The sequence below is a fragment of the Astatotilapia calliptera genome, chromosome 12 (genome assembly GCF_900246225.1).
Source record: "Astatotilapia calliptera chromosome 12, fAstCal1.2, whole genome shotgun sequence".
In the NCBI taxonomy this organism is placed as follows: Eukaryota; Metazoa; Chordata; class Actinopteri; order Cichliformes; family Cichlidae; genus Astatotilapia; species Astatotilapia calliptera.
Window position 1 is genome coordinate 29533586 of NC_039313.1, and position 18042 is coordinate 29551627.

The 18042-nt window shown below is 40.4% G+C and overlaps 2 protein-coding genes across 3 annotated transcripts in view; one reads left to right on the forward strand and one right to left on the reverse strand.

The window, feature by feature from the left end:
* The window catches only part of col27a1b (collagen, type XXVII, alpha 1b), a 66411-nt gene extending 52720 nt beyond the window's left edge, over positions 1-13691 (forward strand). Inside the window, exons 37-61 of one of the 2 annotated variants that reach the window (XM_026188457.1) lie at positions 37-144; positions 242-295; positions 562-669; positions 747-800; positions 1310-1363; positions 2336-2392; positions 2482-2535; positions 2641-2694; positions 2805-2858; positions 2999-3052; positions 3134-3241; positions 3318-3425; positions 5878-5985; positions 6076-6129; positions 7533-7595; positions 7759-7812; positions 7915-7950; positions 8454-8471; positions 8607-8642; positions 9274-9300; positions 9400-9465; positions 9652-9820; positions 9919-10028; positions 10952-11170; positions 12202-13691. In XM_026188457.1, the coding sequence (XP_026044242.1) occupies positions 37-144; positions 242-295; positions 562-669; positions 747-800; positions 1310-1363; positions 2336-2392; positions 2482-2535; positions 2641-2694; positions 2805-2858; positions 2999-3052; positions 3134-3241; positions 3318-3425; positions 5878-5985; positions 6076-6129; positions 7533-7595; positions 7759-7812; positions 7915-7950; positions 8454-8471; positions 8607-8642; positions 9274-9300; positions 9400-9465; positions 9652-9820; positions 9919-10028; positions 10952-11170; positions 12202-12348 (1974 nt within the window). In that variant the 3' untranslated portion in view covers positions 12349-13691. Of the gene's footprint in view, positions 1-36; positions 145-241; positions 296-561; positions 670-746; positions 801-1309; positions 1364-2335; positions 2393-2481; positions 2536-2640; positions 2695-2804; positions 2859-2998; positions 3053-3133; positions 3242-3317; positions 3426-5877; positions 5986-6075; positions 6130-7532; positions 7596-7758; positions 7951-8453; positions 8472-8606; positions 8643-9273; positions 9301-9399; positions 9466-9651; positions 9821-9918; positions 10029-10951; positions 11171-12201 lie in introns of both variants that reach the window. The other variant, XM_026188456.1, reaches the window with a different exon arrangement.
* A 203-nt stretch (positions 13692-13894) lies between these two features.
* Positions 13895-17956, reverse strand: LOC113034119 (3-oxoacyl-[acyl-carrier-protein] reductase FabG). The gene is made up of 8 exons (XM_026188463.1): positions 17872-17956; positions 17462-17632; positions 16295-16473; positions 15375-15468; positions 15196-15265; positions 15064-15100; positions 14307-14370; positions 13895-14149 (listed from the first exon to the last, which is right to left on the reverse strand). Exons 1-8 carry the CDS (start codon positions 17893-17895, stop codon positions 13991-13993), a joined length of 798 nt encoding a protein of 265 aa, XP_026044248.1. The 5' UTR covers positions 17896-17956; the 3' UTR covers positions 13895-13990.
* Positions 17957-18042: the final 86 nt, after the last annotated feature.

The following is an 18042-nucleotide window of genomic DNA, read 5'->3' on the forward strand; positions in this document are numbered from 1 at the left end:
TTCTTCTTTTTATTTGACTCGTTCCACTCTTCCCAGGGTGAAAAGGGGGATGCTGGTCCTGAGGGCACCACAGGAGACAGGGGTGAATTTGGCCTGAAAGGAAAGGAAGGACCCCCTGGGCCTCCTGGGCTTGTGGGCGTGAGGGTGAGTGTTTTGGTAGCCAGCTCCAAATTTCATTCAGTTCCAATAAAAAGACAGCTCTTTTGGTCCACTAGAACCCTGTTTGATTTTCTGTTATCAGGGTCAGGAGGGTAAACCTGGCAAAATTGGGGAAAGAGGAAGGCCAGGAGAAAAGGTTTGTCAGTTCACTTGCTTGAAGCTAAATACATCTTTCAATCTTGGATGTCTGTCAATTTACTCTCTTGCACTGGGAGTTAAAACGTTCTCTGCTGTAGTAGTAAACAAACAGAAAGGTCTGTAACCTCAATAAGCACAACACTGAAGGTGCTTGTCAAGTAGAGTTTTAGCATTAGATGTTTGATTTTGACAAACTAACTGCACAACTACTTAGGGCTATTTGTATGCTCAGTGAATAGCTGCTCATTGATGGCCTTTCTCCAGGGGAGCAAAGGTCAACAAGGTCATCTGGGTGAGACTGGGCCAGCCGGTGTGCCGGGAGAGCTAGGATTTTTTGGGCAGAAGGGAGCAAGAGGAACCATCGGACCAGTGGTAAATTCTTTACAGTAGGACTAAAAGACTTCATTAGTGTGTTTGTATATATGGGCTAAATATATATATTTCCCTAGGGTGCTCCAGGGAGAATGGGCCAACAAGGAGACCCGGGCATATCAGGTTACCAGGTAAGCCTTTGTTTAATACAAGCATCTAATTGTGGGGTGTTATGAAAAATGAGAGACCCGAGGGGAATATTCAAACAGCCAGGTTTTCATCTTCAGGCTCTGTACAGACTCACATAAAAAGGGATGTTTTTTCACGGGTCATTGCGATGATTCTTGCGTACAAAACGATCCCTATGAGTGGCACCTACTCCAGTCAGAGAATATATGAGACGACGATCTATAAAAAATATAACAGTAAAATGCAACACTATTACTGCATATAAGACGGAATAATATCATTAACCTGGGGATTCATCTTATCAAGTAGTAAAATAAACATTTTCATTCAAGTTAATTATTTTATGACTGTATGCACGCTATTGAAGTAAAGGCCAGTGACACTATTGGATGCAGTCGGATGTTTTTTCTGCTCTTCTTCTGTCTTACAAACACGTCACACTGTGAAGCTTAAGCTCAGAGCTTGCTGTTCTGAAATGAGGTTGGGTCATAATCGTATTTTCTTGTCATAGGGTCACGCTGGACCACCAGGCCCACTGGGACCACCTGGGCCAAAAGGTGAAAAGGTACATTCCCAGTCTTATTTACTGCCTCTAATAGGCAGTTGCTCTTTGTGTCTAATGAGCTCTTCCTAACAATGTATGTAGCACATTGTCTTTGAGTGCATGGTCAGGAGTGTTTTTTGGGGATACACTTGAACTTCAGTTGTGTCTCTAATTAGTGCTTCCTGTGTCTATCTTGTTGTCCTTGCAATATCCCCAAAGTCATCTCTAATTTGATCAGTGATATGAACTAGGACACACCCAATTAACTCAGTGTATCAAGTGTATATAATTAGCCAAGCACCTGGACTCTTCTGCACATGATTTTGGCGAGATTAGCCACATAATTTGTGTTTATTTGACAGGAGCAGCATAGAATGTAACTCACTGCACCACAGTTTTAGTGAGATGCTAATTTGCAATTTTTTTAGTCCCTTGGCAGAAGCCATCTGGATGTGGATATTTGTCATTTTCCCTTTGCCAATATCCTAGATATGATGGCTATGCTTGTGCTCTAATTAAATCAATATCATCCAATCACATGGATGATTGCAAAATTTATGACTGTCAATAAAAAATAGTGCAGATAAATACAGATCTGTCACAGTTCTGTTTTTATCATTTTTGCTACAGTACATTTTCGTTCATTTACTTGGCCCCTGCTCAGCCCTAATTATACTTCAGCTTTTTATTTTCCTTTCTGGGCTCTTCAATTATTTATTTCACTTGATACATGCACAGCACATACCTATTAAAATTATACACATATCTGTGGCTATTGTTTAATGAATCTCATAAAGACCCTGGAACAAATATTGGCTCCATTTATGTAAAATGAAATCATTGTGGGTAATAGTGCATGTAATGATTTGCCATCCATATAAAGAGAGCAAGCCATGTGTTTCAAACAAAGCATGCATTGATTTTGCAAAGACTGCTGGATTTAAGGGAAAATCTACTGATTGCAGTTGTTTTTTTTCTATGTTGCTCAATTAGGGTGAACAGGGGGATGACAGCAAATTAGAAGGTCTCCCAGGTCCTGAAGGTGACAGAGTGAGTTTCCGAGATTTAGCAGTTTTTCAAGTGCTGGTTCTCTGTGTGCTCTTCCTGATTGTTTATTATGTTTTCCAATCTTAATCCAGGGCCGTCCTGGAGACAGAGGAGAGAGAGGAGAACCAGGTGACCCAGGGCAGACTGTAAGTAAAGTTTTAAAAAAAAGTGATATGCTCCTCTTTTTACATTATTTTTGGTGCAAACGGGGTTAAAATCAGCATTGAAATGAAGAAAATAAACATTTTCAGGGTCAAATAGGTTTTGATGGAGCAAGAGGGGATCCTGGTGCCCCTGGCCTTCCTGTAAGTATACTTTTTCTTGTAAACTGTAAAACTCAGTTGTATGAATATTGTGTAAAATTGTCCATAAAAAAAACTGCAATCTTTAAATCAAACACTAATAATCATTTCAGGGGAAACCTGGACCAAAGGGACAACCAGGACTGAAAGGATCCAAAGGTGACCAAGTAAGGACATAAATAGTTGCAAGATTTTACATTTATGAGTAACTTAATCACCTCTTCCAATATTACTGGGATATTATTATTACTGTATTTTCTTTTATGTACCCATGTCTGAACCTTGACATGAATTCTTTGTGTTTCAGGGTCAGAAAGGAAAATCAGGGGCAAGAGGTGCATCTGGTACCAAAGGGCCACCAGTGAGTTGGACAAACTCCTTGTCTGCTTATATAATGAAACCTTAACTTAAACATTAACATAAAGTTTTCTGATCGTCCAAGGGTCCCGAGGGCTCCACTGGTCCACGTGGGGTTGTTGGGAGGGAGGGATTTGAGGGTCCACCTGGTATGGATGGCCAGCCTGGCATAGATGGAAGTAAAGGCGTTAAGGTGAAGACACTGTCAGTGGTGCCTGTTTCATTGAATGAAAAGAAAATATTGCTCATTGATTGCCTCCTGTATTTAGGGGGAGCAAGGAGAAGATGGAAACGTGGGCTTTCCTGGAAAACCTGGGCAGCAGGGTGAAAAGGGTGTAACAGGGCTTCCTGGAAATCAAGGATCCTTTGGTCCAAAGGTGATGATGATGAAATGATGCTTGACAGCTTGCCTGGCTTTGATCATATTCATAAGGAACATGTTAACAGCATAAGAATCTTTATAGACTGCAGTGCAGGCAAAATTGTTGCTGATATTACTCGTAATTGCCAGAAAGCTTTTAATCTGCTATAAATGCCTCCCTCAGCAACATAATGCTGCCTTTATATGTGGAGCCTTATGTAATTTCAAAGGCTGAATGCTGCATAAAGTCTTTATACTGTTTCTCAGAAGACCTACTATGCATTGCAATAATGTCGGGAAGTTTGTGTTGGAAAGTATCAATGAATTGCCACAGTTTTTGTTTGCATGTCCTTGCAAATATTATATAAGATGCAAATATGCAAGACAAACAGAGAGGCTGTATTTATGAGATCTGAAGCATTGGACAGTTTTCACCTCGCTGCCCCACTCAGGGCATCAAGTTGCATTCTAATTTTGTTATATGTGATGATCTAAACATAAACATGCCAAGTTTTGATGAACTGTAGCTTGGTTCTTCTGCATCTAAATCTAAACCGATTTAAGGGGCACCCAAATGAGAAAGCAACAGGCCAGCACAACTGTATTTTAGGTTAAGTTTTGCTACTGATACTTGCTACATGATTAGGGACCACACTAAATGCAATTAGCAGTGCCTTATCACAGAAAACATGAAGTAGGTGCTCGCTGAACTATAGTGACTTCTTCACCTCTATATATAACACCTCGTTGTCCTGTTCACTGGTACCATCCTGTTTCAAAGCAGCAACCATCGTTCCCATCCCAAAACAGTCAAATGTCACATGCCTGAACGATTTCAGACCTGTGGCACTCACCCCCATTCCCGCCAAATGCCTGGAGAGACTGGTCATTAAACACATCAGAGCTGCTTTTCCACCATCCCTGGACTCGCACCAGTTTGCATACAGGGAGAACCGGTCAACCGAGGATGCGATCGCCACAGTGCTGCACACATTACTGAAGCACTTGGAACACAGGAACACCTATGCACGGCTCCTCTTTGTAGACTACAGCTCGGCTTTTAATACCATCCGGCCATACAAACTCCGTCCCAAACTCCACCAACTGGGACTTAACTCCTCTCTGTGCAACTGGATTGTGGACTTCCTCACTAACCGTAGACAGAGTGTCAGAGTGGGTAAGAACACCTCTTCCACCCTTGTGGTCAACACCGGTGCCCCTCAGGGGTGTGTTCTGAGCCCTCTGCTATACACTCTCTTCACCCATGACTGTATTTCCTCCTGCGCGTCCAATCTCATTGTTAAGTTTGCAGATGACACTACAGTGCTCGGACTTATATCCAACAATGATGAGACAAACTATAGGACAGAGGTGCAACAACTAGAGTCATGGTGCCACGACAATAACTTGGTCTTAAACACCAAAAAGACCAAGGAGATCATTGTAGATTTCCGGAAGAGGGGTCATAACAACCATCTGCCTCTCTTCATTGGCAGTGAGGCGGTGGAGAGGGTGAGCAGTTTTAAATTCTTGGGGGTAACTGTGACCGAGGACCTGTCCTGGGGCAACCATATCACCTCAGTTGTACGGAAGGCCCAACAGCGCCTCTACTACCTGAGGAGACTGCGGAGCGCACACATTCCCAGATCTCTGATGTTGAACTTCTACAACTGTGCCATCAGCAGCGTTCTGACGTATGGATTTCTAGTGTGGTTCCCCAGCTGCACCAAGGCCGATCAGCAAGCACTCCAGCGGGTGGTGAAAGAAGCTGGCAGAATTATTGGAACAAGTCTGCCAGAGATCAGTAATATCTTCCCCACTCGCTGTCTGAGGAGGGTGCACAGTATCCTGCGGGACCAACATCACCCTGCGCGCCACCTTTTCCATCTGCTGCCCTCAGGGAGAAGGTACAGGTCTATACAGGCCAGAACATCCAGACTGGCCAACAGCCTGTATCCACAGGCTGTGAGGCTCCTGAACTCTCTGCCCCCCTCTCACGGACAATAACCATATCCAACTTCTTAATAGCAATGAACTGGTCTGCATTGGTGCATCATATCTTTGCCCCCCCCCCCCCCTCTTTCTTAAATAGATAACTATCATATCTGATATCATATCTCACAGTACAATAATATTGAATGGGTTGCATTGTTGTATTTTGTCATGTTTCTCAGGTCTTTGTCTGAATTTCTACGAACATTATTGCTAAGGATTGTCTTATTGCATTGGAGTCACACTGGGTTAAATATGTACACTTGGGTTTTAAGGGGTATTTATTATTTTCTTCTTTTTTGGGGGTTGTATGGAAGCCCCAAACGCAATTTCATTGTTCTTGACAATGACAATAAATAAATAAATACTAAATACTAAATACTACTAAATACTTCTGTATTTTTGTTAAAGTATCTATATAGAGGTTATGGCATGGATGTAAAAACGATTCTCGTGTGATTGCATTTCTTCTATAGGGCGAGAAGGGGCTCCCAGGACAAATTGGTCCAGCAGGGAAGAGAGGATCCATTGGCGGGATGGGATTACCAGGAAAACAAGGAGATCAGGGAGTTAAAGGGCAACTGGTGAGGGCTGACAACTCAAATTCCTTTATAGGACAGCATTCTTTTGCTAGGGAATAAAATCCATACTTTCCCTTCCTTCTTTTTTATTAGGGGGATACTGGTGAACAAGGATTTCCGGGGGTGTTTGGTCTCTTTGGACCAAAGGTAAGCTTCTACGCATTCTCCATTTAGAAGTGATGACCTCAGGCCAACATTTTTAGACTGAATAAAGTTTTTAACCTTTAGAATAGGCTTATTAAAGTAATTTGTGGGTTTAAGTCACCTTAAGGCTGAAAAACTTTTTTAGTCTTAAGTTGTCGAGAGCTGCATAATATTATATGATTTTTGGAAATATTAGACATGAAAGCTGTTTGGTATTACTGTAACATGCCTCAGGATGACATCTGCTACACCATAAGTTTTACTTACAGCATTGCTGAAGTATATATCATTACAAGCTGAAGAAACAGAATAGGCTTTATTGGAGTCTGAGTCTTTAATTTAAAACCCTGAGAGTGATGTTGGATATTTTCCTGCAGTGGGGAGTTGAACAGGAGTGTCGAGCGCATGAGCTTTGTGCCGGTGCTCGGTAGAGTTTATAATGGTCGTTCTTACTCAGAAGAAATGGGCAAGAATAGTTAATAGTTACGTTCTGTTAACAATATTGATAACTGTAATAAGTGTAAAATGTAGTGTTTTTGTAATGGCACTTTTTATGGTCAGGGCTTCTGTAAAACACTGTGCTTCAAACCATTTACTCCTTTTTTATATACATATTTAAAAGGAAAACTGTCAGCGCATGTGCTGTTCACCTGTTGGATAAATGTTTGAAATAGCACATCTGTAACAGCACCTCCATGTTTGTGAAACCAAACTTTAGATTTATAAGAATATTCTGCGCTGCTGTGTTCTGTGCTTGTAAACCGCTTAGCTTTAGATTCCAGACTGCTCGTTTAAAAAAGTAATTTTTAACAACTTACATACTTGAAGAATAACTGTTTATTAATTTAAAAAGCTGCCTAATTGATGTAGTGTTTGTTTGTACTCTTACCTCTGCAAAAAAAGAGATGCTAACACCTTGAAGCTAAGTTGCTTTTTACACAATCTAAGGTAAATCCACACAAAATTTCTAAAGCAACTTTTTAAACCTGATATTAAAAACATCGTTTTGCTTGTTTGAGAAAATAATCTGCTGATCTGTATAGTGCGGTAAAACATTATTTTACTGTATTAATATTATAAAATGACTATTATAATAGTAGATGTATAAATTTAATGCACATGGGGCTTTGACACAGACACAATCTTAGACCTGCTTCTTAATGAATTGCAGCTAGAGACATTTCTTCAGCAGCTTTAATGGTGATGGAGGACAGTTTAAAACTGGCATATAGCTGTTTAAACATATCAACATCAGACAATATCATGAGAATCAGGGTTTCCCATCATCCAGTTTCCCACATGTAGCACACAGCTTTGGATGTGTTCTCACTACTTTAAATAGCATGTTTGGTTTAGACAAAGAAATACAAATACTATTGTCTTTTTTTTCTTGGGCTTGTTTCTAGGGACCTCCAGGAGACACTGGCCCAGCAGGAATACAGGGACCAAAAGGACCACGTGGTTTGATGGTAAGATGAAGATTAACGGTAGTTTGGCAACTTGGTGCAGTATTTCAGCCAATTTCTGTGCACTGAACTCTCACAAACTGCACACTTGGCATGAAAATTAAGTACCGCTTCATCAGATGCTACATCATCCGTCCTCAGTCACTTACATGCTTCTGCTTTCCAGGGTATGGAGGGTGCTTTGGGCCCCGTTGGCATCATTGGCCCCAGCGGTCATCCTGTATGTACCTCGTATGTCATCCCATGTGCCAAGCTTTATGTGACTTCTCCCTGGTTTTTTGGCAATGATGGAGTGATCCTTTGTCTTGTTTCTCTCCATCAGGGACCCCAGGGTGACAAAGGAAGTCGAGGGGAGACGGTGCGTGGCGCTGTTTTGATGAATCCTTTTCTGTCTTTACTGTGAGCACAGAATAGGATACTTAGTATGGAGACAGCACACCGCTCAGCCTCCTTTGCCCTCAGGACTTTTCATTTCCTATTGTGTTCCACTGTTTGTTGTTACACTCACAGTGACACTTAGCTGCTGTGGAAATCCTGTCAGGGTGATAAATGTTGGCTGCTTGCTCCTCTCAAGCTTTTTAAGAGGTTTGTTGAGTGCTCATACACAGGGATAATTCGCAACCTCACTCTTAAAACGCCAACAACATTCATGTATGGGTTTGCTGTGTGGAAATAGGATTTGCTGTGTGGAAATAAGATTTCTGAGTGTAGGCTTGCAAAGAAGCAAGAGGGCAATTCAAAATACAGTAGATAAAGACTGTCTGTTGAATTGGTAGCACTAAGATGCCATTACACTGTACAAGATAATATAAAGTCGTCTCTGCACTTATATTGATTGTATTGCTTTCATCTCTCTAACAGGGGACGCAGGGACCTAGAGTGAGTAGTTAATCATATCTGTAGCTTTTACATTACTTTTTTAAAGCATGAAAAGAAATAAATGACCTTAATCACTTTTTATAAAAGCCAAGTTATAAATATTTTGAAGCCTAATGTGTGAATGGAACTTTTTAGGGATCTCCTGGTCCTCGTGGACCACCTGGACCAACCGTGAGTTCTTCTTTTTCTAAGGCAGATTTCTGTTTCAGACAATCTGGGGTTGATTTTGATGTTTCATGCGTGTGGGGGGAAATGCCAGGGGAAATTATGTTTAGTTGAAATGGATGACTTGTATTTTCCAGAAAATATAAATAAATTAATTGATCTCTGGCAAAGACAGGATGATTTAGTGGGAGAACAGACTGAGACACGCTGAGAGTAAAAAGTAGGAAAACGTGGGATTCCCTTTAAGTCTGCTGGAAAATAATTTGAAGAGTAAAAAGTCATTTGTACATGTACACTTTAAACTATAAACATACGGTGCTATTTACAGGATAATCTAACTAGTTACACCTGCTTTTCCCCCCACTGTGATCTAATACAAATAGCTTTTGGCTAGCAGCTTTTCTTTTCTGCATTTGATACGCTTTATTTCCTGCTTTTTCATGCCTCATTTCCTCTGCATTCATGATTGTGTCTTATCTGCACGTTGGGAGAAAATTAAACACCACCACCGACAGGGTAGATCAGGATTTACAGAACTGTTTCATGAACACAAATGCACTAAACGGCTGTTGTTACATAAATGCAGATAAGACAAAATAAGTTGTAATATAACAGGTTTTTTTCTGTTGTTTTCTAGGGGCGTCCCAGTTCTGCCCTTTCACTTGTAAGTGTGTTTCACCTGTTTTGTTAAACTGGATTTTTCTGGGATTAATCACATAATGCAAGTTACCTTCATGCCTTGCTACTTTTTTTTTTCTGGCAGAGAAATGAAGCCCTCGGTGCTGCTTTTCAAGTCATTATTGATTCTCATGCTGCACTGAGACAAGAGGTTTGTATTGATGGAAACTATGCAGCTAAAGTTAATTGGGTCACTGCAGCAGTACAGAATATAGTCATGACTATCACAGTTTTCAAGAATAGCTACAAATAAACCAACAGTTAACAATGAAATGAAGTTTCATGTACTTAAAGACAAATTTCAAAACCTCAAGTGATTTATTTATGTGCAAATTAGAATTATCCGAGCATGGACCTGCCCATGTTAGACCAGGGCAATGAGATATTTAAGATGCTGCAGCATCTCAGCACTCTGATCCAGAGTCTTAAGAACCCGCTGGGAACCCGCGACAATCCTGCCCGAATCTGCAGAGATCTCTACAACTGTGAGCAGAAGATGTATGACGGTGAGGAAATATTTAAACAGGACCATCATTTCTGCGCACATATGGTCTCTGTTTATGTAGTTAAGGGTTGTTCTCCCATCCTTCCTTCATGTTGAAAGGCACTTACTGGATTGATCCAAACCTCGGATGCGTAGCTGACATGATTGAGGTGACTTGCAACTTCACTGGTGGAGGACAAACTTGCCTGAAGCCTCTCACAGTTTCCAAGGTTAGGTTATCTATTTGTATCCATTTGCCTCAGCTAGATACAATATCCTGTAAAATGTAAATACATGTCACTTAGATACAGACAAGATTGCTTTGAATACTATGCAGACGGTGGGTAAATATCAAATCCACTTGTGTCCTTGTGGAAAATGTTTTCCTCGTGTTGGCTTCAGAAAGATTTCTGAAAAAGTAGAGAGGCTTGGGGTTTAAGATGGGCCATGTGTGTGCATAATGACACTCGTGCAATAAATAAAGGAGCACAGCTGTTCAATTTCTGGCTCTGCACAATAAACTCTAGGACTATTTGGAAAGATCACAGTCGTAGTGAATCTTAAGGCATCACATTTGGTCTTCAGACTTGGCCAAGTCATCATCAAACACACACTGAGTTGGCAAGTAAATCCTCAGACTCTGAAAATACCCTTTATCCACTGATTCTTTTGTCATTTCAGCTTGAAGATATTGCAACAAAACACCGAATGGCACACAATAACACAAATATGGACTGATCTATTTCCTTGGTAAACTGTGAATATAATAACAGGGTTAGATAGTCATAATTAAGGTACAATCTGTGATCCAGATGTACCTCATTCAGATTCATAGCAGAGCTGCAGTCTGTTATCAACATCCAAACAGATTGTGCTCAAGTCTGTCCATTAGAAAGACTAACAATTGGTTATTTTTAATTGTAAATTAACAATTGTTAGGGGTTGCTATCATTTATCTTAGTTTAACTGCTTTTCTGAACGTACTATAGTACATTTACTTCAAAAATCATGGTCAAAAAGAGTAAATGATGTAAGATGAAGCCAATACACTCAGTATACAGCAAATTAGTTTGTCATAACACCACGTCGTCCAGATTCTGAACTTGACCTTTTCACATTTAAATGCATTGAGAAAAATCTACTTACTTTATAGTTGGACACCGGGGTCGGTCGCATCCAGATGAACTTCATCCACCTTTTGAGCACTGAGGCTGTGCAGCACATCATCATTCACTGCCTCAACATGTCTGTGTGGGCAGCAGGGCCTTCGCTGCAACGTTCATCCACAGCTGTAAGCTTCAAGGCCTGGACAGGGGAGAGGATTGGAGCAGGAGACCTCCTGCAGCCGCTCATACCCAGAGATGACTGCTGGGTATGCGTCGTTACCGTTATGGCACTGAAGTCAATGCAATACTCAGTACTTTGGTCTTAATTGTATTATTAATGTATGTTGGGGTTTTTTGTACAAAGCAAAAAATGTTTTTTTTTTCCTTTTAGGGCAGCGGTCCCCAACCTTTTTTGCACCACGGGCCGGTTTATGTCCGACAATATTGTCACGGACCGGCCTTTAAGGTGTCGCGGATAAATACAACAAAATAAAACCAGCACCGGTACCAAAAAAAGAAGATTCATTCATAAGACAGGAAAAGACCCAGGGAAACCGAGTTAATGATAAAAACACTAAAAAAAATAACGTTGAAAACCATAAATTTCACACCCGAGCCTCAACTCTTGCGGTCCGGTTCCAAATGACTCACAGACCGGTACCGGTCCGTGGGCCGGAGGTTGGCGACCGCTGTTATAGAGCATCACGTGCTTTAAAGACTTTATGACAAGTTCCTCTAAAAACATAACTTAATGTTTTAACAGCCAGTTGGCTGTTTCATCAGTTATACAGAGATACTGGTTAACCAAGTTTTTTGTTTAGTTTTTTTCTTTAAGCCTTCATGCTTCACAAAGCTAATCACCTTCTCACCCCAGCTCCATTCTTCAATATTCAACCTAATATTTTGTGGGTTAATGCAGTTTGGTTTGATGTGCTCAAAAAAAGGAATGCAGCATTAGCCTTCTTTCCATAAATCCTGTCCCGGTTACTTTGGATAATCCACAAAACTCTTTGTCAGTAGTTTCTGGAAGGAGCATTTCTTTGGTAGAAAGTCATTCCAATTAAAATTATTCCCAGTGACGTCTGAGGATTATCGAGAATAGACTGCTTTTTCAGTGAGGGGCCCAGTTAAATTCCATTTACCTCTTTTTGCACTGGTTTTGAAGACAGTGATGGATATCTGAAAATGAGCTGATAAAATTGTGTCAATATAGAAATGACGCCAGGCGACGGAGAACTGATTCTTTCATGCAATTTTGTGATTATATCCCATAACACTATGCAAATCTGGCTTTCAGATCAAGGATGGGCGCTGGCATCAGACGGATTTTATCTTCCAGAGCCAGGATCCAAACTTACTCCCCATAGTGGATGTGCACAACCTCCCAACTGCAGAGCCCGGGGCACACTATCACCTAGAGGTTGGACCTGTGTGCTTCTTATAAATGACTGTGGCACGCTCCTAAAAGCAGTGACTTCATGGAAGATTTTGAATTAGGGAGAACAGCACTTCAGTGATTTGCAAAAAAAAAAAAAACACAAAAAAACCAACCTCCCATTTTTTTTCTCCCCAAAATATGCTTGGACTGCAGAAACAGGAGGGGCGCCAGATAAAGAAGGCCCGTTGGAATCGCAGAGATAAGACTTCTGGCACTAATCAGCATATGCAACACAATAAGCTCCTTTTGTTAGAGACTTGTTTGTGTGACACAAGACCTGGATGCCCCTTTTGGAAGGAAGTATTATGAACGTCTCATTTCTGTCATCTCTCAGACCACGGTGTATCATAGTTTCTTCACGGTCTGACTTGTATGGAAATACAGAACAGTTCAAATTCAGTTACTCCTTCTTTCAACGTTTAAGTATTATTTAAACATGTATATGTACTGTATATTGTAAGATAAAGTGCAATAGTTATTGTTACACAGCCTTTAAGGATACACCGTGTCAATGTCATATCACTCATTCAGGTATAGTGTGCTTCAAGCACACACACACAGTCTCCAGGTAAGTCTTTTTGAGCCTCTATTAACTGTCCAGTGCTACGAGACACCACATTTATGCGGATATCTTCACACAAATAACTGCTGTGGGGTGCCTTAAATGTCAAGGTGGAGCAAAGATTTCTCGTGTGAACTGAAAAAAAAAGTGTCAAGATGCTACCTCGTTCTGTTCCTCCCATCCCGCAGCAAAACAAGTCGTTGCCTGATATGATCTGGGATGACACAGAGGTGACACCTGGTGCTGCCGCAGTCGACACGCGTATGATAAACTCTTGTCAGCAAAGCTAGGTCTGTGCTTTTAAAGGGAAGACTGTTACGTATACATACAGGCCAAATTTCTTAAATTATATTTTCAAGGTATTACCGTTTTCAATATTCTTTGTATGATTCTGACAAAATAATTTCAGTTTGTCAAAATGTAAATGTATAGCTATGCAACATTTATTATCAGTGGATTCTATTTAAAGATTATTTAAAATCTTCAAACTAGGCACCGTTTTAGGATTGTATTTTATTTTTTTGTCATTCGGAGGTTTAAAGGTTCTTACTGAAATATGCAATAATGATAACGACTCAGAGGATATTTTTTTTGTTTTTACACTATACAACTCTTAACTACCATGGTACACAAGCTAACATTGTTTTGGTCTGCACAGACGTTTAAGTCTAACGCCTCGATAGGTAATTCGATAAAAAGTCTGAAAGCTTTGTTGATAAGTAGCTTTCCGAGTTTTTCTTCAAAGGAAAATTTTCAAACGCAACAAAATAAATGCATTTAAACTGCCTGTTTGTGACACTTTACTTTCCTTTTGTTCATTTCACACCTGGAAATTTGATGTCGTGCCAGCCACTACTACCATTGTACAGATGAAGGTAAATGGTGTCTGTGATGTCTTTTTTCTCTAGCAGCTTTCATCATCATTTAAATTTTAATGCCATTAGGGGCAATGATACTGCAGTCTTACGCAATTCAAAAACACAGACAGACTCCAGGTTTAAAAGTGTTATATTAGCAGAGTGCTGTATGGGTGTTGATAAGACCAGTTAAGACCATGTTTGTACAGGATGCTGTACATACACGGTCTTATCTCGGGCACATGGCATGACGGCCGCCATCAATTGGCAGGTTGACTCCAGTAATGAAGCTGGCAGCATCAGATGCCAGGAAAGCAATGCTGTGGGCCACTTCTTCCACCTCGCCTGGTCGACCGAGGGCATGGGTCTGCTTACACTTATCAAGAAACTGGTGGTAAAAACATAAAACAATAAGAAAATAATGCTACACTTTTGGTTCTGTTGCTAAAAAAAGTTAAAGAAATAGATCCTCACATTTGAGATGACTTGAGTTGCATGACTGAGATTCTATACATATTTATTCAGCTGAATACAGTAAATATTACCTGGGTATACTGTTCGTCATTTAGTCCCGCTCTCTTGTGGACATCGGTGATGATCACACCAGGACTGAACAAATAAAATCAGAAATGAATTTTTTCTCCCCATCAGAGTTTTGGACAGTCAAACAGCACAGAATTGAAAGCAGTTTTCACACATGGACTCTTGAAAAAGTTTGGAGAACCAGTTCAGGAGTTTGAAGTTGCCCCTTCTTTGTAGCACACAGCAGCAGGTAAATGGACTGATACTTATACAACACCTTTCTATTCAGTTGAGCACTCAAAGCACTTTCTACTGCAAGTTCCATCCACCCAATCGCACACAAAATCACACAGTGCTTTCTAAGCACTTTGTAACAGTGGCGCGCACACTCGCACTCCGATGGATGCATCAGGGGTGCCTAAGAACACTTCGGCACGAGGCTGGATGAGTCAGAGATTGATCCACTGACCGTTCCAATTGGGAAATGACTTGCTGTGCCACCTGAGCCACAGCCGCCCACGGGAGTTGCTTGAGATGTCAAATTCTTTGTTTGGTTTAAACCAGGGTGCTGCATCGTTAGAGCAGGCAGGAGGCATATGATGCCCACTTTGCTTGTGCTATTTTCACTATTTTCACTTTTATCAGCACTATCCGCTGAAAATCTGAAAATGTGAAGGGCCGCACTGCACGTTTGAAAAACTTCTTATTAAAAGAAGAATGAGAAATGAATGTGATCATAAATCTGAACCTGTGCAACGATAACATGTTTATTGCACTTACCAGACAGAGTTCACTCTAACCTGCTTTGATGCCAGCTCTGAAATTTAAAAAAGTAGTTATATGATGGGCCATTCTTATATGCCAATGCAAACTTTTATATTGCTGTCCACATGAAGGTAATAAAGAGCTCACCAAGTGCTATGCAACGTGTAAACTGATCAATAGCAGCCTTGGACATGCAATAGGCCAACACACCAGGGAACTACAGAGAGAAAAATTACACGTCTTTGAAGATGCTTTATAACACATAAGTTCATAAAGATATATGGATGGTGCTGTTTAAATATTGCGTCTACATGCAGAGTACCCACTGATCTCTGTCCGTTCACACTGGATACATTGACGATGGAGCCTTTGGTCTTGATCAGGTGCGGTACACAAAGTTGGGTCAGGTGGTATATAGATCTGTAATATATGAACTAAAATTACTTTTAAAAGTCTTTGAACATTAAATATGCAGTTATGACTCCGTATAATAACCAGTGCTTGGTCAGTTAACATCCTGACATCTGTGATTGGCTTCACCATTGTAGTAAAAGCAGTATCTCACCAAGGCCTACATTAATCAGGCTACATCCAGTCTAGACAGCTGATGAATGGTTCTACTGAGATAATGTTCCTGTCGATAATGGCAGTGTTAAATCTGTATTTGCACAGAATTCACTTTCTGCTTGTGAATTCCAACCTGTTTTTACAGCACAATAGAATTAATGTAGGACTAAATGGATCCTACATTAGAAGGATTGGCCATCCTAAGTATGTAAAAAAATCGACTTCAAAAGGATACTGTGTTCTTATCAATTGTTTAACATTTTATATTTTAACAGCCTCACATTTTCATACATGCAGCTTCATTGTGTCCATGGTGTGGAAAAATGGTTAAACATGCTTAATTCTACTTTTCAAGCACGCATGCACACGTTAAAGAGAAAGCACTGCTAAACTGCTCACAAAATAATAAAATATTAACTGTTAAACGTCACGTACAGTTTAGAATATTTAAATAAAATAAATATCATATTCAGTTGTATTCAAATGCAGCATCTTAAGAAATACCCTCACAGGTTGACAAGTATCATTATTATAAAGATATTCTTAATATATGAAGAGTGCCATGTAATAAATGATTTCTCTTTCCCAGTTTTATATTTAACCTCTTCTTTAATCAACAACTATATGGCTTTGTGAAACTGACACCAATACATCTCCTACATAAAGCCAGGTCTCCTACCTCACATTAACGTTCATGACCTTGTCATACTGAGCCAGGTCTGTTGTCTCGATGCTGCCCATTGCCAGTATGCCAGCACTGTTGACCAGCACATCCAGCCGGCCGAAGTGAGCGATAGTTTTCTCCACCGTGCTTTTTACAATCTCCTCATCAGTCAGGTCTCCAGGAACGAGTAGAGGCTGCATGCACACACAACCTTTCATTAAGAACTGGTTTTTAAATTAGTTATAAAGTTGACAAAAATGTATGCCTTCAACACTAAAGTAACAGTAAATACAGAACAAACTGTTTTGTTAATGGCACAAATAATGGTCAAGTAATAACAATAGTGGCACCAGCCTTAAAAACTGCTTCTTTACACTCACCAGTCACTTTGTTAGTTACAATGCAAATATCTAATTAGTCAGTCTCTGAGTATTTAGAGTATTACTAAATGCAACACATTAAACCTTGAAATAGATGGACTACCACAGCAGAAGACCACACAGGGTACCACAGCAGGTGCCATTCCTGCTGCTTTGGATGGTAGGCTCAGAATTTGGCGTAAACAACATGAAAGCACAGATCCATCCTGCATAGCATCAAAGGTTCAGGCTGCTGCTGAAGGTGTAATAGTGTTTTCTTGACACACTTTGAACATGAAAATGACTTTGCACTTTGTTCAAATGCCCTCCAAAATGACCAGAGTCCAACAGATGAGCTCTGGCATTGTGGTGAAATGGGAGATTTGTAAAATAGACATGCAGGAGACAAACCTGCAGCAGCTGTCTGACACTATCAAGTCAATATGGACCAAAATCTCCAAAATGTTTCCTGTATGTTCTTGCATCTATGCCGTGAAGATTTAAGGCAGTTGTGAAGGCAAAAAAGCTACTAGTAAGGTGTAACTTACAAAGTATACAGTAAGTAGGTATATGCATCTCTATGCTTGTTTTTGTAATTCTGATGTAGTTACAAACACTAAAATTGTTTAATAACTTAGTTCTGCTCATTAAATTGACCTGCTGTTGGTCATTAAATTGACCACCAGGAGGTCACAGGAGGTTGTACCAACCGCTAGAAAATGTATAAAAGTATAATATTTTTATTACAGCATCCAACTTGTGTTTATTCAACTACATTATGGAAGTGTGTGCATATATATATGAAGCATACTACGTTATGTACCTCGTCGGCTCCACAGTCTGTGCATTCTTTGGCTACTTTGTTGAGGTTTTCCACATCGCGGCCGTTCAGAGCCAGCAGAGCTCCGAGTTTAGCGAACAGGACGCTCGTACCGGCTCCAATTCCCGAGCTGGCGCCTGTTATCAGGGCCACTTTCCCCTTCAGAGATGACACCTACAATGCACAGCAAAAACACTTCCAAGTCTTTCTCCAAGGTATCTTAACTTGCAGAAATAAGCCAGGATTTCGTTCATTTTTGTTGCCCTTATTAGCCAGGTCCCTCTTGGAAGTTAAATGTAACTCTCAATGAGTTTTCGCCTGGATAAAATAAATGAATAATAATAAATACATGACCAAACTCATAAATGAGCAACCATGAAGGACTGTAAACCCACGCAAGGCAATAAACTTACTTTAAACGCATCACCTGTAGCCATGATTTCTACCAGGGTCCGCGTGACAGTTGTCCACTACTGATGACGCAATGTGACGCAATAAGTCATTTGTAGTTCAAACTAGTTCTTAGGACTACAAGATGTTAAGCGGACTCTCACGGAAAAGATGCTGCATGTAAAACATATTCT

Excerpts from the sequence above, each read along its gene's own strand:
- LOC113034119 (XM_026188463.1), bottom strand. The coding sequence starts at position 17,895 with ATGGCTACAGGTGATGCGTTTAAA. Across the intron at positions 15,101-15,195 it reads TACACGTTGCATAGCACTTG|AGCTGGCATCAAAGCAGGTT; the intron begins GTGAGCTCTTTA and ends TTTAAATTTCAG. Across the intron at positions 14,150-14,306 it reads ATGACGAACAGTATACCCAG|TTTCTTGATAAGTGTAAGCA; the intron begins GTAATATTTACT and ends TTTTACCACCAG.